Source organism: Leucoraja erinacea, chromosome 18, assembly GCF_028641065.1.
Source record: "Leucoraja erinacea ecotype New England chromosome 18, Leri_hhj_1, whole genome shotgun sequence".
NCBI lineage: Eukaryota > Metazoa > Chordata > Chondrichthyes > Rajiformes > Rajidae > Leucoraja > Leucoraja erinaceus.
Genome location: NC_073394.1, coordinates 19,903,950 through 19,927,360, shown reverse-complemented (window position 1 = coordinate 19,927,360; position 23,411 = coordinate 19,903,950). Strand labels below are relative to the sequence as shown.

The window sequence follows — 23,411 nt, the reverse complement described above, 5'->3', positions numbered from 1 at the left end:
ATTGCATTTGAATAGAAAACGATTTTAAAATAGAAGGAATCGACACCCTCTCTATTGAAGAAATACATTTTTAAAATTGATTCTTAGTACATTTAACATTAAAATAATTTCAAGGTTAGGATTATATAATGCCATCTTTAATGTTGATTTATAGATTTGCTAAATCGCCAAGCTACAATTTAAACAGGATTACTGATTTTACAACAGAAACAATGTTAGGCCATAAAATTTCATTTAAAAAATGAAAAAGTATTAGAAACATATAGAAACATAGAAATTAGGTGCAGGAGTAGGCCATTCGGCCCTTCGAGCCTGCACCGCCATTCAATATGATCATGGCTGATCATCCAACTCAGTATCCCGTACCTGCCTTCTCTCCATACCCCCTGATCCCCTTAGCCACAAGGGCCACATCTAACTCCCTCTTAAATATAGCCAATGAAACTGGCCTCAACTACCCTCTGTGGCAGAGAGTTCCAGAGATTCACCACTCTCTGTGTGAAAAAAGTTTCTTCTCATCTCGGTTTTAAAGGATTTCCCCCTTATCCTTAAGCTGTGACCCCTTGTCCTGGACTTCCCTAACATCGGGAACAATCTTCCTGCATCTAGCCTGTCCAAAGAATTTGTAAGTTTATTCCCGGTTAAGAGGTGAAAAGGAGCTGAAATGGTGTTAAAACGGAAGGGTGAATTGTGCAGCCAGAGGGGGGGATGTGGGTTGAAGGAATGGAGGGGGAGAGGGTGGTGATGGGAGGGTAAAGGGGATAAAGGAAATATGGGACATGGGGATGGGTGATGATTCTTCAGTGGAGGGGAAAACAGGTGCTCACCAGATTGGTGGGGGCAAGGGAAAGAGGGGAAATGATGGGAATATTAGTTGAAATTGGAGAATTCAATGTTCATACCATTGGGTTGTAAGCTTCCCAAGCAGAATACAAGGAGCCGTTCTTCTGAAAAACTGGCTCTGCAACATTATGTGAATGCTGTGTTGCATACCAATAGTTATGGGTTCTTAGTCACATTGCTAAATGCAAGCAAAATTTACAAAGCTACCACCTGTCAAGAAAAATGCAAAAGCTAGTCAACTTCCTTCTAAAACGGTGAAACATGTTTCATTTGATGCTTTTTCAGGGTTGTCTCTTGTTCTTCGTTCAGCTTTTCTGCTTCCTGGAACTTTTCTGCCACCATTTTATTGTGTTGTTCCACTCGCTTTCTTCTTGCTTGCTAGAAAAAAAATAAGGAGTGAGAAAAAAGTTTTCACTTAACATTTGCACCACAGAGATTTTGGGAATGATCAGTGTTAATAGAATAGGTCGAACCTATCTACGCGACATTCAGTTGCATTACTCTCTCTGCCGCTGCCATCAACATTGACCAGAAACTCAACTGGTCCGCTTACTTTCAATTGAACGCACAGAATTGATGTGAGAGGCATGGGTGTATTATGACTAGTGACTCGCCTCTGCTACCTCAAATCCCTTCCACCATCCAGAAGGCACAAGTCAAGTTCAAGTCCGCGTTTATTGTCACTTAACCAATTAAGGTACAGTGAAATTTGAGTTACCATACAGCCATACTAACTGAAAAGCAACAATACACACAGCCACATAAAATAACATTTAACATAAACATCCACCACAGTGGAATCAACATTCCTCATTGTGATGGAAGGCAACAAAGTTCAGTCATCTTCCTCCTCTGTTCACCCATAGTCGGGGTCTTTGAACCCCCCGCAGTCGCCGCTGCTGACCTCACGGCGACTCCGATGTTCAAGCCCTCGCGTCGGGATGATCGAAACTCCGGCAACATTATGAAACATTCTGCATTTGCCTGGGTGAGTGCAGCTTCTACAGCACTCTAAAATGTCAACACCATCCAGGGCAAAACAGCACCCTAAACATTGCTGACGTAATACAGCTGGTCAGGCAGCACCTCCGGCGGACATGGATAAGCTCTTATCATTAGGTCATAAATGATAGGAGTAGAATTAGGCCATTTGACCCATCAAATCTACTACACCATTCTATCATGGCTGATCCATCTCTCCCTCTTAACCCCATTTTTCTGCCTTCTTCCCATAACCTCTGACACCCAAACTAATCAAGAATCTATCTATCTCTGCCTTAAAAATATCCACTGACTTGTCCTCCACAGTCTTCTGTGGCAATTAATTCTACAGATTCACCACCATCTGACTGATGACATTTCTGCTCATCTTCTTCTTAAAATAATGTCCTTTAATTCTGAGGCTATGACCTCTAGTCCAAGACTCTCCCACTAGTGGAAACATCCTCTCCACATCCACTCTATCCAAGCCTTTCACTATTCTGTATGTTTCAATGATCCTGAAACGTCGCCTATCCGTGTCCTCCACTGATACTGCCTGACCAGTTGTGTTACTCCAGCATTTTGTTTTTAACTCAAGATTCCAGCATCTGCAGTGGCTTCTGTCTCCAACAACCTACTCATTCTGTCTCCCTACCAGAGGTGCACAATGGTTGCAATGTGGACCATCTACAAAATGCAGGCACTCTGGCAGCACCTGCCAAATCTACAAACTCATCACCAAGAAAAGGTAGCAGGCACATGTTAACACTATCATGCAGGTACCCCTACAGATAGCACTGCATTCCTGTGCTATCTGTACACATTTGGAAATACATCCCGTCCTCCACTATCTAGAGTCCAAGTCTGCAACAGTCCAATGTTGAATATATTCAAACCTGAATACGTTAGCTTTTTGGACTCTGAAAGAATTGGGGTGGGAGCATTTGGGCGAAAGTGCTTTTGAAGCACAGGAACATTTCACCAAAACCACCAAGTGGTAGAACGGACTGGAATAGCCTATGACCTACCTCTTAATTCATAACATTGTTTCTTAGTGTAGGAAGGAACTGCAGGTGCTGGTTTAAACCGAAGATAGACACAAAATGCTGGAGTAACAGCGCAACAGGCGAGAAAGAATGGGTGACATTTCCGGTTGAGACCCTTCAGACTAGAGTCAGGGGGAAAGGGAAATGCGAGGTATAGACGGTGATGTAGAGGGATATAGAACAAATCAAAAAAGATATGCAAGAAAGTAATGATCATAAAGGAAAGAGGCCATTGTTGGCTGTTTGCTGGGTGAGAACGAGAAGCTGGTGCAACTTGGATGGGGGAGGGATAGAGGGAGAGGGAATGCAGGGGTTACTTTGTACATGCTTTACTTTTCAAATGAGTAGTTTCCTGCATAAGGTACCTGCAGCTGGATTTCTTTTATTTCAACTGCTTTCGTTTTCTCTGCCTCCTTCATATCCTTCCTTGCTGTCACCTGCTGGAGACGTGCCAACCTGCGGGCTTCTTTCTCCTTATCCTCACGAGCAATAGACTGGATCCTGCTTTGAGTCTGCTGCTGCAAACTCTGCTTCGCTCTCTCCATTTTGTCCAACATCTGCTCTCCCTCTTCTAACTGTTTAAATTCGTTCTGCAGACGATAACGCACTTTCTCCCTTAAGACACAAAAAGTGAATCGAATCAGTCTTAGTACGTGTGAAATGAAATAAAATGTCTGTTCTCAAAATACACAACAACAAAGAGTATTGAGAATCATTTGGTTTGCAATCATCTTCTCTTTGTTCCATCACCAACAGATTTCATTTGTAGACCGAAAGTTTCAACATGTTACCTAAAGGCTGTTATTTCACAGTGAGGAGGAGATGCGCTGTGATGGGTGTTTGTGTAAATTGTGTTGTGTCTTGGTTCTTCTACTTGTGTGTATGACTGCAGAAACCAAATTTCGTTTGAACCTCAATGAGGTTCAAATGACAACAAATAAATTGTACCATTGTATCGTATCATTATTTAGCTTGAGGGAACTGGGAATACACTTCAATCCTGATGTGAAAATCTTACATTGTTGATTATCGCTGCGCCATTGTTCTACAGATATCCATTCACAAATGATTGCATATTCCTGGATTACAGACTGGCCACTCTTTAATTTTGATTGTCCTGTCTTTTCCTTTTTCTAATTGATTTCAGAGTGTTGCAATAGTTAACATCTGTTGTGTTCCAGTACTTTCAAACACTGATATACCTGCGCTTTTGCTGAATGTTTTGATACTTGTTCTCACATTGTTGCTCTCGGTCTTTCTCCCACTGACGTCGCTGCAGTTTTTTCATTCTTGATCTCTCTGTGGCCTCCTGATGTTGACAGTCACGTGGCAGTTGACTCTCTCCTAAACGCTCTTGAATTGGTGGACTTTGCACCTGGTCATGGAAATCGAAAAAATCATATTTTATTTGAAGAAAACATATACATTTCTGGGTTTTTTTAAATCATGGGAAAATCTAGTATTTGGTCATTTTTTTCTTTTAAGGAAGTGAAGAGTGAAGACGTAGAAGAGCTGCATACTGATAGTTTATTGAAGTATTCTTCATTCCTAGATTGAAGTGTTCTACTTCATTCCGAGATTTTTAGTCAAGCGTATAAGATTTATGGGATTTAATAATTTTCTGGTTTTGAGAATCCCACTGGAATTATTTTCTAATAATTAATCTATTCTTTAGAGAGAGGTATTATAAAACAAATTGTTAACAATCAAAGTATGAATGAGGGGATAACTCAAAATATCAGTTGTTCTTTTCTAATACCTGTACCAGGTTTAGTGGAGATGAATACAGGGCGTTATTATGACTCCGATCTATAAATGACAGCAGGGTGGTGTAACGTGACAGGCGCAGGTGTCACCTTTACTAAATATGATGAGGTAAACTTGGGAAGAGTGTAGGTGAAGAAAAGGAAATTAAAATATAAAATACTGAATACTGTTTTGGATAAGAATTGAAGGAAACGCTATGTTTTAGGAAGAAAGACAAGGAGCTAAGGAGAAGTGTGAAGGGCATAAAACAAACACTTAAGATCTCTGAAATGTTATAATTTTGTGAATATCATCAATGATTTTTGGACGCATACCCCAGTAGATGATGTGACGTGAGGCTTCTGATATGTCAGCACATCTTTCATTGTGACTCTGTTCTGAGAACATGCGTGGTCAACACTTTTAAACATTGCACTGCGGTTTGTTGGTCCAAGATTCTGAAGCTGCACAGAAGATTTCAGGTGACTGCTGTCAGGTGCACTTCTCAATGGACTTGCAGACAAAGTTTCTGTGAAAAGAGCACTATTGGGTAGTATGGTAGTAACTGGATCGAAAGCCTGGCAAATGCTGTTCTGTCATATTGTAAGAACAGCTGGCATATTATAAGAATAAATGATCAGATGTCCTCCACTCTTTCACTCCCTTCCCCCATCTATCGTTCATGTATTTACTGCTAATGATCCAGCTGAGTCTGCAAATCCATCAACATTTCAAAAAATGAAATTCAAAATATGTAAATGTAATCCTTGATTAAAATAATTTTAAATATCTGCAATTATATCATATGTTTAATACACTGTGTGAAGATGGCAGTTCAGTAGAAAGCTGGTATTATACTAATTAAAGCAGTATTTTACACCAGTAAGCTGGCACACAGAACACTGAAAAACAGAACCATAACAGGACCTTTGAAGGTATGGTACCAGATCAGATGATTTTCCTGATTAGAGTCGTACAGTGATACAGCGTGGAAACAGGTCCTTCGGCCCAACTTGCCCACACCGGCCAACTTGTCCTAGCTACACTCATCCCACCTGCCAGCATTTGGTCCATATCCTTCCAAACCTGTCCTATCCATGACTTTTGGATATTATTCTTGTTAATCGCCTATCATACTCTTAATTCACTTTTTTAATTCAATGTTAATATGTTGCACAGGCCATGAATTATACAAAATTCTCTCATGATTGGAGGGCAGGATGCTTTGGTTTTTGTGATTTTATTTTCAAATTGGTAAATCATTGGTTAAGGTCTCACAAATCAATCCAAATGTTCAATACGTATCCTAGTATATATCGTATCTGTTTATATATAAATATACATTAGGTAACAAGGACGACCATTTATAATTAAAAAAACACTTGAAAATTAGGCATCAGCCTAGTATGTATTTAGATCTGTTTCATTTCATTAGCATTAATTATTGCCATGTATTCCCATCACTATGATCTTGTTATATTCCACAAATTAATTAGAAAAATAGGATGAAAATCAACCCGGTGTGCACAATCAAATATCACAAGTTGTCCTACAACTTTAGGCTGTGCAAGCCATACCCAAGAAGAAGATGAAGTACTAGAAGCAGATGCAATGACAGCATTTAAAAGAGAATTGGACAGTACATTGATAGGTAACATTTTGAGAAACTTGGGGCAGGCACGGCAAATGGGACTAGCTTGGATGGGACAACATGGTCAGCATGGATGAGTTAAGCATAAGAGCCTGTGCTGAAAGCGTGGCAAATACTTCTTCACCGCACTATTTACCTGCGACACCACTATAATGGAACTATGCATTTGTACTCCTAGGTCCCTCTGGGCTACAACACTCCTCAGGGCACTCTCATTCACAGTGAAGGTCTTGTCCAGGCTTGACTTCCTAAAATGCATAGTTAACACTTATCTGAAATAAACTTCATTATCCATCCATCAGCCCACTTAGCCAGCTGATCAAGATGTCGCTGTAATTCTCACTAACCATCTTCAATGTCTATGATACTACCTATTTTGATGTCATCTGCAAATTTACTCATCATGCCTTGTACATTCTCATCCACTTGTTACTAATTATTCATGTATAATGTCAGAAATTAACCAATATCATTAACCAAACAGTTTATTCTGTGTTTTTTTTCTCCTCTTTTTCACTGTTCATAATATAACTAGCTGATTTGGCGTAGTATGTGATTTCATCATGAGATATTGCATGAATCTCTTGGAACTAAAAAAAAACACTTTAATTAATTAAAGATTAAATAGGAACCAGATTTTGTACACACATGGTGATGAGTGTATGCATTGAGCTGCCAAATGAGATAGATGAGGCAGGGATTGTAACAACATTTAAAAGACATTTGGATAATTATACGGATAAGAAAGGTTTGCATGGATATGGGCCAAATGCAGGCAGGCGGAACTAGTGTGGATGGGGCATCTTGGTTGACATGGGCAAGTTGGGCCAAACATGATGTTTCAGTACAGAATGACTGTATGATTTTATCATGGATTGTAACTGCACAAAATAATACTGCTTATACAGGCATGTTCCACAGGCCGGTACCGTGGCACAGTGGTAGAGTTGCTGCGTTACAACGCCAGAGACCCGGGTTCAATCCTGACTACAGGTGCTGTATGTACAGAGTTTGTACGTTTTGGCTGTGGCCACGTGGGTTTAGTCCAGGTGCTCTGGATTCCTCCCACATCCCAAAGACATGAAGGTTTGTAGGTTAATTGGCTTCTATAAATTGCCTCTCGTGTGTAGGATAGAACTAGTGTACAGGTGATTGTTGGTTGGCACGGTCTCGGTGGGCCAAAGGGCCTGCTCCACGCTGCATCTCCAAACTAAACTAAACATTTTAATAAGATAAGACTTTAATCAGGAACATTTTAATGATTTACAGATGTACTCCTAAAAAATGCAGCAGACCAAATACACATTGACCACATTCAGTTATAGAATTTATCATAGGTATTATTAAAACAAGTAGACACGTTAGATATCATCATACCAAGCACAATTTTTGCATGCTATAGCTGCATTAGGGATGTTTGCTATTTTCAGCAGCTTTAGGAGATTAAATGAAGAGAGATCCTGAAGCCATGCATATGCATGAGATGTAAAGAAGTGTGTCTGTACATCAATTATTAAACATTTACATCTCTTGTTTTCAGAAGTAAGAGGAATTAAAGTTTAAATGTTTAACAACATGTATGCATATGATCTGGAGGTAGAAAAAATTGCTGGAGAAACTCAGCAGGTGCAGCAGCATCTATGGAGCGAAGGAAAGAGGCAAGGTTTCGGGCCGAAACGTTCCCTCTTTCCTTCGCTCCACAGATGCTCCCGCACCCGCTGAGTTTCTCCAGCAATTTTGTCTACCTTCGATTCTCCAGCATCTGTAGTTCCTTCTTGAACATGCATATGATCTGTTTGCTAGGCCAAATATGTTATCTTTCAGTACAATTCCACTGCTGCAGCATGAGAGGAAGTTTGTTGAAGGTTTGATTTGCACGAGTAAGAAAAGTCCAAGAAAACTTGTCCCCTGAATGAATGGAAGAAAAATGTATCATTACCTGGTTTCCTTCCATGGGGCTTTTGGTGGCTTTGGCGCCAATACCTCCATCCAGGCCTGTCTCTGGCTTTGCCTCTCGATCGCTCCAACACCGAGTAGGTATTTACTCCCTTATCTTCCAAAGTAGGCTTACAAACAATTGTCTCTAGGCTACTATCAGAATCTTCAGAGGATGAAGCTGAAGAAGGTGAAGACAGCAATTTTTCAGAGAATTTCTTTTTTGGAACATCTAACTCCTGAAGCTGCAAAGTAATTTTCTTGTCCAATGCATCTGCGTCACAAGTTGTTGAGTTGATATATTTTGGAGTTACTGGAAACCACCCTACAGGAGGAATCACTTCTTGGAAACAGTAACATGGAGGGTAGACTGGCAAACAATGGAAACCATGATAAAACCCATTCCAGTAATTATGATATGGATCGTGGCCAGGGAAATGTGAAAACAAGGACTGGGTACACATTGGTTCAAAATGACATTGACGAGCTAGCTCATTCACATGAGGCCCATGTAGACAAACATCACGACAACTAGTAAATTCATTATCCATTACTTGATGCCTGGATGATAATGGAGTTAACAACTCCTGTAGAACTCTCTTATACATCGTTGATGGAATCCACATGGCTACATTTTTTGAAACCTTGACAGTTTTTGCATTCCAGAACTTTACAGAGATTTCATCATCTTCCATGGCTATTTAAGAGAAAGAAAACAAAACCTTTATAGTCTGAAACCATAATTTTAACATTAATGTACATGACATTATATGTACATGTATTATACCATCAGAAGAACGACAGGTCAGGCATTTCAGTCTGGCTCTCAGTTTTATGTTAATTTAAAAGTAGCTGTAATAATATCTCAAAAAGGAACAAGATAGCTTCAGAGCTGAAAATCTGTACTATTATTTCAATTAGGGGTGGCGCAGTGGCACAGAGTTGCTAGAGACCCGAGTTTGATCCTGACTATGGGTGTTGTCTGTATGGAGCTTGTACATTCAGTGTAAAAGCATAGATTATCTTTTATAATGTAGCAATATTGAACATCAACAGACAGCTAAGGTAGGCTGAAGTGGATTAAACAATATTCTTCTCTTGATCACAATAACACCAGTATGGTGTAAAGAAAATACACAACGTGCTGGAGTGACTCAGTGGGACAGGCAGCATCTCTGGAGAACATGATTAGGTGATGTTTCGGGTCGTTCAGACTGATTACTGCAGCACTTTGTTTCCGTTTTCTTTCCTTTTATCTGCAATTCCTTCTATCTACCAGTGTGGTGTAGATTTGCTATAATCTCATTGACCATTTGCACCCTTTCGGAGTTTATCTTCTAAATCTTGAATGATTCTCAAATTGAAATGACAAAGATAAATAAGGACCAATACAGCTCCAATCAGGACAATGGTCATAACAGTGTGTAACTTTCCAAATTGGATATCATACCTTGCAGAGGATCTCTGGTTTCAATGCCAAACACCACTATTCCAGGACCATATCTGATTCTGTCTGATTCCCAAGGTGCTAGTACATTGTCACCTGGGACCACAGCATGTCGCATTCCTTCATTATATTGGATAATGTCATGCAATGCTGTCTTCTGCACAAAGATTTGACACTTGTCATCTTGATCCATAGTAGATTTGTCGAACTCAATCAGAAATATTCCTTTTCTTACCTGGCAACGGGAAGAAGTAGTTATTTTGCAACATTTTTATGCTGAATTTCATTTGATTACTTGCTTTATATAGCATAATACTCAAACATTAAAGACAAGTACTAATTGCTAAAATTCTTCATGTGCTATGAATATGTCGAATCAAACAGAAATATTCTGCGGTGCAACAATTTGACTCCATAATATGGTTTAGATTTTCACAAATTCCAATCAGGTCTCCGTCTCTCAAAAGGCCACTGATTCTATTTTTGTGGGTTCTTGAGGTGTGGTTTAGTACTATGCAACTTGGATCAAAGTTGTAAGGTAAATACCAACGGCAGTAACCTCAGCCAGTGGAATAGCAATGCATCTCACTTCCTTATCTGAAACACCATCTTTTCTTGAAGTTTATGTACATTTAATTCATGCACGCTGAATGAATCAGATGTTCCTTGCTGACTGCTTCAGCAAGCCACCCCTCTGTACCTGATCTTTACCTAATCTTTGCATTTATTTTTATAATTTTTTGATTGAAAGATCAACATAAAATATATGATGTCACATATCCATGGCACACGAAGAACTTTAGCAAGTAGTACTTGTCTCTAATTGATAAGTAACAATGGCAAGTAAATAGCCAAGCCGAGATTGTGGCAAAATTAGTAAATATTATTCCTACATCAACGTAAATAATAAAACTAAAATTCCACTCCACCTCTTGTTTGATTTTGCCCAGGTAAAAGAATCCATCAGACTCTTGTCTTGCGAGGACAGAAGTTCCAAAAACCAAATGGCTTGATCTGAGATGTCCTGCCCACGGGTCAGTATATTTGCAGGCACTATTGACAAAGATAACAATGCAAGCTCTAACTTCATTTTGATCAATATAAATAGCATTTAAAGTATGCTTTACGAAGAAGAGGTTTCTTACAAATATCAGGTATTTGAACAACCTGTACAAATGTAATCCCATCACAGCAACAGAACACTACAGTACACCTCTTGTACTACCACACACTTGTTTTTTAATTGTGTTTTGCACTAATGCACTTTTTTGCAGAACTTTTTGTTTTCACTGTCTTGTCGAACTTGCATGTAATTTATGTATAATTTATATCTCTAGGTGTTGTCTGAGTCTATGTGCTTGTGCTAATCTGCAAGCAAGATTTTTATTGTACTTATACCTCATCGTTCTTGTGCATATGACAATGAATTTGGGCAAAAAAATGGCGGCACGGTGGCGCAGTCGTAGAGTTGCTGCCTTACAGCGCCAGACTACGGGTGCTGTCCATACAGAACTTGTATGTCCTCCCCATAACCTACATGGGTTTTCTCTGGGTGCTCCAGTTTCCTCCCACACTCCAAAGACATACAGGTTTCTGGTTAATTGGCTTTGGTTAAATTGTAAATTGTCCCGTGGGTCAAAGGGCCTGTTTCAGTGCTGTATCTCTAAAACTGTAACTAAAAATAAAATTTTGATTTGATTTAACTTAACTTGTATAATGTTGGGTAGAGAGTTTCAGTGATAAAAATCCAGTGATGCAGAAGGAAGACTGTTACATTTCTAAGTCAGCATAATGTGTGACTTAAGTGGAAACTTGTATTTAGTGTCATTCCCATGCACTGTTGCCTTTATCCTTAAGTTTGGGAGGATGAAGAATCCCAGGAGAGATGTTGCAATGTATTTTGATTATGGTATATAACACAACCAAAGTGCAACTGCTGAAAAGGAAGGTACCAATGAGCATACAAATGCGAGAACAAAATAAATAGGAGCTCAGGTTCTTTTGACCTGGGTCTTCTGGAGTAACTACTCCCCCTTAAAATTTACTTTGAGTGCCTGCAAATCATTGATGAGAAAATTAACCGGACCAGCTATTATGCCAGATATAGGGTGGCACAGCTGCCTGACAGAGCCAGAGACCCCATTTAAATCCTGACCTCTGGTGCTGTCTGTGTGGACTTTGCACATTCTCCAGGAGACCGAGTGGGTTTCTTCAGGTGCTCCGGTTTCTTCTCACATTCCAAAGACGTGTGTGTGTGTAGATTAATTGGTGCCTGTAAATTGTCCCCTAGTGTGTAGGAAGTGGATAAGACAGTAGGATAACATTGAACTAGTGTGAACGGGTGATTGATAGTCAGCGTGAGTTTCACTAGGCCGATGTACCCGTTTCCATTCTGCATCTCTAAAAAATATATATATTTAAAACAATGGCTACAACAGCAGGTCAGAAGCTTGCTATACGTGGCAGTTTGACTCAACAATCATTTATATCAATGATTTGGATGAGAATGTGCAAGGCATGATTAGCAAGTTTGCAGGTGACACAAAAGTGGGTGGCATTGTGGATAGCAAAGGCAGTTATCAAAAATTGCAGCAGCATCTTTAGCAGTTGGGCAGGTGGGCTAAGAAATGGCTAATAGAGTTTAATACAGATAAGTGTGAGGTATTTCACTTTGGAAAGACAAATCATGGCAGGACGTTCACAGTGAATGGCAGAGTTTTGGGGAGTGTGGTAAGTCAGAGGGATCTAGGAGTGCAGGTACATAATTCAATGAAAGTGGCGTCACAGGTAGATAGGGTGGTCAAAGCAGATTTTGTTGGCCTTCACCATTCAGAGTATTAGGTATAGATGTTAGGATGTTATGTTACAGTTATACACAACATTGGTGAGGCCATATTTGGAGTGTTGTGTTCAGTTTTGGTCACACTGTTATAGGAAAGATGTTTTTAAGCTGGAAAGAGTGCAGAGAAGATTTACAACAATGTTGCCAAGATGCAAGGGCATGAGCATTAGGGAGAGGTTGGCCAGGCTGTCACTTTACGCCTTGGAGCACAGGAGGAAAAGGGGTAATCTTAAAAAAGGTGTATAAGTTCATGAGAGGAATAAATAGGGTAAATGCACAGTCTTATGCCCACAGCAAGGGAATACAGAGGTTGAGATTTAAGGTGAAAGGAGAAAGATTTAATAGGATGCTGAAGTGTGACCTTTTTACACAAAGGGTGGTGAGTATATGGAACGAGCTGCCAGAGAAGGTAATTGAGCCAGGTACTAACACAGCATTTAAAAGACTTTTGGACAGGTACATGGATAGGAAAGGTTTGGAGGGATACGGGACAAATGCAACGAGATGGGACCAGTGTAAATGGGGCATTTTGTGTGGGCAAGTTGGGTTGAAGGACCTGTTTCCATGATGTGATTCCATCATTTCAAAGGCATGATGCAGGACCATGATGGAGGAACATGATGGAGGACCATGATGGAGTACTCTTTGTTTCCTTGAATAAATGCTTTTGTAGTTTATAGTTGTGGGCGGCGCGACTCACGTCGCAGCAGCCTCTGCAGTCCGTTTGTCTTTTTGTTATTTTTTTGTCCCGTTTTAATGTAGTTTTTATTATTTTTTTGATGGGGTGTGTGTGTGTGTGTGTGTGTGTGTGTGTGTGTGTGTGTGTGTGTGTGTGTGTGTGTGTGTGTGTGTGTGTGTGTGTGTGTGTGTGTGTGTGTGTGTGTGTGTGTGTGTGTGTGTGTGTGTGTGTGTGTGTGTGTGTGTGTGTGTGTGTGTGTGTGTGGGTGTGGGGTGGGTGGGGGAAACTTTTAAAATCTTTCCCCTGCACGGAGAACCCGACCTTTTCCCTGTTGGGTCTCTGTTGTCGTAGGGGGCTGCAACGTGGAGCGGCCTCCAGCAGGAACGTCCTGGGGCTCCAGTCACGGAGCTGCAGAGCTACTCACCATCATGGAGCTGGCCGAGTCCGGAGCGGGTGGAGCTGTGGTGACGCGCTGCTGTGACCCGACCCCCGGAGATTCGGAGGCTTACCGCAGGTCTTGCAGACAGTAATGTCAGGAGCCCGCGGGTCCCTGGTGGGAGACCGCATTTCGAGGCTTCTGCAACGGCGACTTCTCCCGCCCGAGTAGCGAGGTCAAGGATGACCTGGAGCGGGGCGTGGCTTCAACGGCTGCGGGACTTTGCTAGCGCCCGCCGGGGGCTCCAACAACAAGACCCGGAGCGTGGCCTTGCATCGCCCGGCGTGGCTTTAATGGCCGCGGGACAATTGCCATCGCCTGCCGGGGGCTTTGACTCTGACATCGGGAGGGGAATGGGGAGTGCAGGGGAGAGTTAGGTTTTTTTGCCTTCCATCACAGCGAGGAGGAGATGCGCTGTGAAGGATGTCTGTGTAAATTGTGTTGTGTCTTGGGTCTTTTTTTTCATGTGTGTATGACTGCAGAAACAACATTTCATTTGAGCCTCTATGAGGTTCAAGTAACAAATAAATTGTATTGTGTGTGTATTGTGTGTATATGTATATCAAGGAGAGATGGTAAGACATCCTTTTGTGGCATGAATGTTACTTCACACTTTTCATGCCATGCCTAAATACTGTTTAATTGTTATTGCATACATTGTGTACACAATCTCTCCAGGAAAGGAGACAGAGCAAAGACACAATCAAAATAAAAGGATGGATGAAAAACACACGGTGCGGTTATTGGAAGAAAATAGATTAATTGTTTGCTGAGTTGTGAAAGGGATGGAGCATTATGCACTCATCCTTAATATGTCCTTAAAATGATGGTGCCCAGTAAATTGAACATTCAACCAATTACTAAACTAGTAGAATAGTCCACTAAAGAAATGGCTTACATTCAAATGGCTATTATCGTTGTGGAGAGTAATTTATTTGATTTTGTCTTTTTTTTTTTTAATTAATATTTTAATTAGAAACAAGTACATATCATAATAAAAACATTTAATGTATGTCAGTCAGTCATACATTGCTAATATTATCAGTTGTATATTGACTCTGCTTCTAGTTTTTTTTGTCTTTTACTGTATCTGAGAGATAGTTTAATGCTATTGGCTTGAAAACATTAAGCAATTAAAATAAATGTCTAATGTGCCGTGCAACATTACAAATTATAGAGTAATGGGGAATTACGTTTAGCAAGTTTTAAGATAATATGATTACCAATATTTATTATCATAAAATGCATAGAAAAAAGCAACTCACCTTGCAGATATCCTTGGATTATAAAAATCTGCTGAATGCATGTGAAGAGCTTCTACATCAGAACATTTGTCCCATGAGTGAATGGATGGGCTTTTATCCAGTGGAGTTTTGACACTGCAGTATTTCGGAGCCGAGTACAGAGGCCCAGAGATTGAATGGTCTGCAGGATAAATTGGAATCACCTGTGCAATAATTAATAAATTATTAGATTGCTTCATAACATGAGGCATTTTCTTTATAATATTTAGCAAACTTTCCAGGAAAGAAAATGGCCCCAACCAAAGTTGCTTTCCTTTTTGTCTTGGTCTGTTTTTGTTTCTGTTTAAGTGCAGACTATCACCTATTTAAAGTAACAAGCATGGACACTCATTAGCGCACATATTTCGTATAAGGACAATTCGCTTACAATATCGGCAGTTCCATTTTTTCAGCACAAGGAGAAAGATTAAGGTAGCTCAGGAAATTGGACTTAATGTTGGTTTAGATTATTTTGTTCGACACGTCAGTTGATAACCTACAGTGGTAACGGGGTCGCGGCCCTGATTCCACCAATCTTTCCACCACCACGCACATGAAGCACAAGACAGAAAAACTGCATCAAATAGCATGACAGACGCCATTGTGCAGATGCCGAGAAGTGGGTTCAGCACTGGCTGAAAAACTTCTAATCTTGTATGTGGACTCGATAAGAAGAACTTGGCTGCAGTGGAAACAGTTGCAAACAGGCTGCCTGAAGGGTTGAATCACATACTGTAATTTTGGGATACCCATCCCAAATTTGTATTCAGTTTTATTGGGCAATATTTGGAATTTTACCATAATTACTATTGCAAATTCACAATTAAATTAACTTTTGAGAAGAGACTTTCCTCCATTGACTCTATTAGTTAGCTCCTCTCAATAGTGTGTTTTTGCTAGACTAGTGTAACATAATATTTCCTTATTAAATATAATCTTGGATTTCTGAGACTGATCAGTCAATTTTCCAAAGCCTGTAAACCATCAGAATAATTAAGGCAGAACCAGGGGATGTGGGGTATTTGGACTTTTAAGAAAACCCTGGATAAATTTCTAACCCCAAGGTTAGTATATTTACAGATTGGGGATTGATTAACAATGAAAGCAGGCAGTAGGAAAAATAAGTCAATATTGGGTCATCTTTCTTCTTGCCCAAAGCGCCGAAAGTTAAATTGATTGAAAGGTACAGGGTGGAAACAGGCCATTCTGCCCACCGAGTCCATACTAACCATTGATCACCAGTTCAGACTAGTTTGATGTTATCCCACTGATGCATCAACAGGGAAGGGAATTTACAGAAACCATTTAACCAACAGATCCATGTGTCTTTGGGATGTGTGATTAAACTGGACCACCCAGAGGAAACACATATGGTCACAAGGAAAATGTGCAAACTCCATGTATTCAGCATTCAAGGTCAGGATTAAACCTGGTTCGTGAGGCAGCAGCTCTATCAGCTGTGCCACCGTGCTGCCCTACAACTTGCATGAAGTTACCAGCTGATGAGCTAAATTCAGAATTACCACTGGTGGGGCTGACAAAATCAGAAACACACACACACGAGAATGGATTGAGTGTACAGAGTTCTAAAATTATAGTACTGGTGGAGGTGCTACAACTCTTCGAGGGGTTAAATATGCTGAGAATTTTCCATTAGACATTCAAAATAACTGGTATCCTATTGTTTAACAATGCAATTAAAACAATTATGATATATTTTATTGCTCCATTAATCACAATTTATTTTTTGAAACTACTCAATAGATATAAGTATAACATTAAGTTAATGTTATATTTTACAATATACTAACATGCATACCATATAACAACTTTTTTCATAGAGGTTTCAGTTATTAAACTGCCTGAGGTTCTGTTTTTCTTAAACACATTTATACCATGATTTGGTGCTCCTACTGTAATTTAAATTTTCCATTGCAAGCCACTAATGAGCTTCTTACGTTTTAGAAGCATTCCTTAAGACTTTAAAGTTTCTTCGCTTAACAAAGTTGTATATTTCCATTTAGAGTATTTAATTTCCGTGAGTTACCTGTTTGATTGCTCCACAATGGCTGAGTCTAATGAGATGAGCACTGCCCTGGGTAAGCATGCTGATTCTCTGCAGAAACTCTCGACATTCACTGTCTATCCATTTGTCCGTCAAGTAGAAGGTGTGCAATGGACGACCATGGGATAGGTGTGGTAGAACGTGAAAAATATCCTTTAAGTTATTGTCAGGTAGACCAGTTGTCACCAGGTAGATAGCCTGACACATAGGATCATCAAATGCTGCTGTTAATGCACTGAGCAGATCCCTACCCAGTGTACAGGTAAGTGACTGAAGCCATTGCACTGCACTGAAAACGGTCTGGGGGGTACATGTTACCACATGGTCACACCATTTGGTTACCTGCGTGAAAGGAGGCAGCATTAGATATCCATAGAATCACAGAATGGTTACAACACAGAGGGAGGCATTCAACCCATTATGCATGCACCACCATTTTAACCCGAAGATTCTCTACATCCACCACTGATCCCTTGGAAATTTTACTCCACCATATATTTATCCAGTTTCCTTTGAAGTCCACAATGGAACCCATCTCCATCAGCCTTGCAAGTAGTGCCTTCCAGATTAGAACCATACGTTTAAAATATTTTTTTCTCATGCCACTCATAATTTTCCATTTGTGACTTCTAGTCCTCAAATCCTTCACCAGAGAGAACAGCCTTCCATTATTCATTCTACCCGGGTACTGCATAATTTCATTTACTTCGATCAAATATCCCTCAGCCTTCTCTTCTCCAATGTCCGGGCAACTCTTGCCTTGTAACGTATAGCTTTACCCCAGAAACTATTCTTATTTTGTTTTCTGAAGCCCCTTCCCAATTGTTTCATATCCTTACTATAACATAGCAACCAGAAATGAACTCAATACTCCAGTTAAGGGCAAGACAGTATTTTATAAAGTTTTGGCATGATTTTCTGGCTTTTATGTTAATTAGCTCATTCAAATGTAAGTATGCATAGATGGACACAAAATGGAGAAAAACTCAGGGGAACAAGGCAGCATCTCTGGATAGAAGGAATGAGTGAGTATGAGGTTGAGACCCTTATTTCCTACTTCCTACTAAGCATGCATTGAAATTGATATTAGAATAGCAATCATTTCCATTTAGCAATCAATAACATGGATGTAATGCTGAGGCTTTATAAGGCATTGATCAGATCACATTTGAAGTATTGTGATGAGTTTTGAGCCTCAAATGATTTGCCAGCATTGGAGAGGGTCCAGAGAAGGTTTACAAGAATTATCCCAGAGATGATTGGCTTAACATAAGATAAAGTATTTTACAGCACTGAGCCTGAACTCACAGGAATTTAAATGGGGAACTCATTGAAACTTACCGATAGAGTAGACCTGATTAGAGTAAACATGGAGTGGATGTTTCCACTAGTGGGAGCTTCTAGGATCACAGCCTCGGAATAATAGGAGGTACCTTTGGAAAGATGAGGAGGAATTTCCTTAATCAGAGGGTGGTGAATCTGTGGAATTCATTGCCACAGGTCGTCATGGAGACAAAGTCAATGGGTACTTTTAAGGAGGAGATTGACAGATTATTTATTAGTTATGGGTGTCAAGGGTTAATGGGGAGAAGGCAGAATGGGGTTGAGAGGGAAAGATAAATCAGTCGTGAGTGAATGGCGGAGTAGCCTCGATGGATGGAATGGCCTAATGCTGCTCTTATGACTTTGGAACATTTTCAAGATCAAATAATTCTGATAATTTACCAGAAATTCTGTTTACAAATTGTTTAATGGGCTCACAAAGCATATATATTGAGTATACCACATATGTAAACCTATCAATATGATTTTAGCTAATAAATAAATTGAACTAGGGCTATAATAAATAATAATTTACTAGCGAAACGTTCCATTTGTGAATACGTATAAATTATACATTCAAGGATGAAGGCGTAAACTCTACCTTATTGGAAAATTCCACAATATTAAAGCGACTGGAGAGTGTGCTATAAGCCTTGGCCAAAAGCGCTTCCTTCAGGTGAAACTTGATTGCGGTGATGTGCAATTGCATGCTTTGCGACGTGTCAACAACAAAGGTGATATTCGTGTCCTTCACGTGTCCAAACAATGTAGGGAATCCGTGGAAACGTAGATTGGGATAAACTGCTGGCATGGTCGCTCTTCTCTGCGCCGCCCGCCGTCCAAATTAAAACAGAGGAGCTTGGACACACACAAACAGCAAATATTTACAGCGCAGTATTGCTTAAAGTCAGTTCATAAAAAACTAAGAAATAGTTTGAAAGATCACTTGAAGTTACTTGAACATAAGGGAACATTGTTTCCTATTTCGTAGTCAGTGACAGTTTTACTTTGAAGTCTCAGGGATTTTTTTACTATGATCAAGATGAAAAAAACAAACTGTAAACATTGCGTTGGAAATCCGAATTGCAATCTTACAATACAACCATTGATTTGATCATCTGTTTTATACACCACCTTGCCTTAGTAGTGGTAATCCCAATACTGCACGCTGTTGAAATGCTGGAAGTGTTGGCGACCTCTGTCTTCCCACTACGACCTGCTTGACTCCCCGTGAAGACCCTGCCTGGGCGAGAGACTGCACCGCAAACTCCAGTTGCTATGTTCCAAAGCGTGTTGCTGGGTTGTTATGACTCCGTGTTGCCATGACGCAAGCCACTTTCATTCCCAGCGGATGCATTCCGGGAGCTGTAGTTCCAAACGTGCAGGAGATTTGTGAGAAATTGTATCACAGCAAGGTAAACTGCCTGGGAAAGAGCTATAGATGTTGGTTTACACTGAAGATAGAAGACACAAAATGCTGGAGTAACTGCGGGACAGGCGGCATCTCTGGAGTGAAGGAATGGGTGATGTTTCGGTTCGAGGCCCTTCTTCAGACTGAGAGTCACGGGAGAGGGAGACATAGAGATATGGAAGGGCAGGGTGTGAAAACGAGACATCAAAGGGGATATCGAGTTGGAGGTCATTATTCATACCGCTGGGTGTGCATACCGCTTGGGCAGTTTACAACCCAACGGTATGAATATCGACTTCTCTAAGTTCAAGTAACCCTTGCTTTCCCTCTCTCTCCATCCCTCCCCCATCCTAGTTCTCCAACCAGTCTGACTGTCTTCCTAATTAAGTTTTAGACAATAGACAATAGATGCAGGAGTAGGCCATTCGGCCCTTCGAGCCAGCACCGCCATTCAACGTGAACATGGCTGATCATCCCCAATCAGTACCCCGTTCCTGCCTTCTCCCCATATCCCCTGACTTCGCTATTTTTAAGAACCTATCTAGCCCTCTCTTGAAAGCATCCAGAGAACCTGCCTCCACCGCCCTCTGAGGAAGAGAATTCCACAGACTCGCCACTCTTCGTGGGACAAAGTGTTTCCTCGTCTCCGCTCTAAATGGCTTACTCCTTATTCTTAAACTATGGCCCCTGGTTCTGGACTCCCCCAACATCGGGAAGATGTTTCCTTTTATCTTTGTATGTTTCGTTGTCATCTTCCCCTAGCTAACAATGATCTATTCTATATTTTCCATGATCCGCCTCCCCTTTGATGTCTCGTTTTCACACATTACCCTTCCATATCTGTGAATCCCTCTCTCCTGACTCTCAGTCTGAAAAAGGGTCTTGACCCGAAACATCACCCATTCCTTCTATCCAGAGATGCTGCCTGTTCCACTGAGTTACTCCAGCATTTTGTGTCTATCTTCAAGACAAACTGCCTTCTGCAACCAGTGGGCACCCCAATGTTTGGACTACGCAGTAGCGAAGTGAATTGTCTCTGGTTTAGTCTTTTTTTAAGTTAACGCCATCCTTGAAGTTTGAAGTTTAGTTTATTGTCACGTGTATCGAGGTAAAGTGGAAATATTTTGTTGCATGTCAAAGAAAATGCGATACATGAACACAATCAAGCTGACCGCAGTGTACAGATAAAGGGCACAACATTTAGTGCAAAGATATTACATTGAAGTCTGATAAATTCCGATTTAAGATAATTTACAGGTCTCCAATGAACTAGATGGGAGATCAGGACCACACTCTAGCTGATGAGAATTCCATTCAGTTGCCTGGTAACAGCTGGGAAGAAACTGTTCCTGAATCTGGAGGTGTGTGTTTTCAAACTTCTGTACCTCTTGCCTGATGGGAGAGCGACCGGTGTGAGATTGTCCTTGATTATGCTGATGACCTTGCCAAGGCATCATGAAGTGTAGAAGGAGTCAATAGATGGGAGGCTGTTTTGTGTGATGGTCTGGGCTACGTCCACAACGCTGCAATTTCTGCAAGATGGGTATCGTGTTGATGGGGACAGCCATTCACTCACTCTGCAACAGCCCTGAGATTATCATCAAACCCGTTGATGAGGTGCCATGGTAGGCTGGCGAGCTGACCACTACCGCGGTTAGGGCAGGTGACACCTCCTCTTACCTACCCCAGGACCATGAGCCCACAGATAAGCACCAGAATATTATCTCATAGACCATCTCTCATTTTATCACTTCCAGCTGTCTGCCCTCCTCAGCTTCCAGCCTCATTGTTACCCAGCCCCGTGCAGGCCTGTTTTACCTTCTCCCCAACATCCATAAATGGAACTGCCCTGGCAGACCCATTGTTTGTGCCTGCTCCTGTCCCATTGAATTCATTACCACATAAACTCAACTCCATCCTAATCCTCCTGGTCCAATCCCTCCCGACCTATATCCAAGCAACTCACATGACCTTCGTCTCTTTAATAATTTATGCTTTCCACATCCCCATTCCTCATCTTTACTATGGATATTCAATCACTCTACACCTCCATCCCTCACCAAGAAGTCCTTTAAAGCCCAACATTTCTTCCTCCTCCGCAGAACCAGACAATTTCCTTCTACCAACACTCTACTCTGCCTAGCAGAACTAGTCCTCATGCTCAAATTCTCTTTCCACTTTCTCCAAATCAAAGGCTTAGCCATGGGCACTTGCATGGGCCCAAACTACACCTGCCTCTTTGTAGGGTACATTGAACAATCCCTGTTCCAGGCATACACTGGCCATATCCCAAAACTCTTATCTCCACTACTGTATATTAGAAACATAGAAACATAGAAATTAGGTGCAGGAGTAGGCCATTCGGCCCTTCGAGCCTGCACTGCCATTCAATATGATAATGGCTGATCATCCAACTCAGTATCCCGTACCTGCCTTCTCTCCATACCCCCTGATCTCCTTAGCCACAAGGGCCACATCTAACTCCCTCTTAAATATAGCCATTGAACTGGCCTCAACTACCCTCTGTGGCAGAGAGTTCCAGAGATTCACCACTCTCTGTGTGAAAAAGGTTCTTCTCATCTCGGTTTAAAGGATTTCCCCCTTATCCTTAAGCTGTGACCCCTTGTCCTGGACTTCCCTAACATCGGGAACAATCTTCCTGCATCTAGCCTGTCCAACCCCTTAAGAATTTTGTAAGTTTCTATAAGATCCCCTCTCAATCTCCTAAATTCTAGAGAGTATAAACCAAGTCTATCCAGTCTTTCTTCATAAGACAGTCCTGACATCCCAGGAATCAGTATGGTGAACCGTCTCTGCACTCCCTCTATGGCAATAATGTCCTTCCTCAGATTTGGAGACCAAAACTGTACGCAATACTCCAGGTGTGGTCTCACCAAGACCCTGTACAACTGCAGTAGAACCTCCCTGCTCCTATACTCAAATCCTTTTGCAATGAAAGCTAACATACCATTCGCTTTCTTTACTGCCTGCTGCACCTGCATGCCTACCTTCAATGACTGGTGTACCATGACACCCAGGTCTCGCTGCATCTCCCCCTTTCCCAATCGGCCACCATTTAGATAATAGTCTGCTTTCCCGTATTGATGACTACATTGGGGCTACCTCCTGCACCCATGGACTTCACTATCAATTTCCATCCGTTTTTTTTTAAATGAACTAGTGATCTGCTTTCTGCATACAGAGTTTTTTATTGTCCTCATCATGCGTTGGTATATTCAGTTAGATAGTTTCATAATACTTTAGCTTTGGGCTTGGTTTAGTTGACCGCTTATCCTGGAGTTATCGCACGTACTTTGTGTTTTAGTTGTAACTAAACCAAGCGCGGACCCGTTGGGTCCCGTTCCCCAAATTGGCAGTGCTTACCTTATATCCGCTAATCGTTTCAGCAACAATACTTTCACGAAAGACGAAGATAGACACAAAATACTGGAGTAACTCAGCGGGACAGGCAGCATCTCTGGATAGAAATACATGAATTGACGGGACACTTTGAAACGTTTGATTGTGATTCCTCGCCGGGTAAATCAAAGTACCGAGATTATTTCTAAAAGTGTGGAATCTTGGTTCAGATAATTGACATTAACCGGCCCATGAATCCCTAGGTTTATCACGACCCCCATGCTTTATCACAGTCCTCTAGTAAATTTTGGGTCAGGACCCTTCTTCAGACCTGAATGACAAATGACTCCTCCCTCTGAACTC

General features: G+C 41.0%; 1 protein-coding gene across 1 annotated transcript; it reads right to left on the bottom strand.

The window, feature by feature from the left end:
* Positions 1–1,089: 1,089 nt before the first annotated feature.
* c18h11orf16 (chromosome 18 C11orf16 homolog) lies at positions 1,090–22,000 on the bottom strand. The gene is made up of 11 exons (XM_055649971.1): positions 19,412–22,000; positions 18,879–19,135; positions 16,937–17,296; positions 14,872–15,053; positions 10,579–10,702; positions 9,653–9,884; positions 8,207–8,899; positions 4,952–5,145; positions 4,073–4,245; positions 3,236–3,485; positions 1,090–1,221 (listed from the first exon to the last, which is right to left on the bottom strand). The coding sequence occupies exons 2-11, from the start codon at positions 19,086–19,088 to the stop codon at positions 1,090–1,092; spliced, it is 2,550 nt and encodes an 849-aa protein (XP_055505946.1). The 5' UTR covers positions 19,089–19,135; positions 19,412–22,000.
* Positions 22,001–23,411: the final 1,411 nt, after the last annotated feature.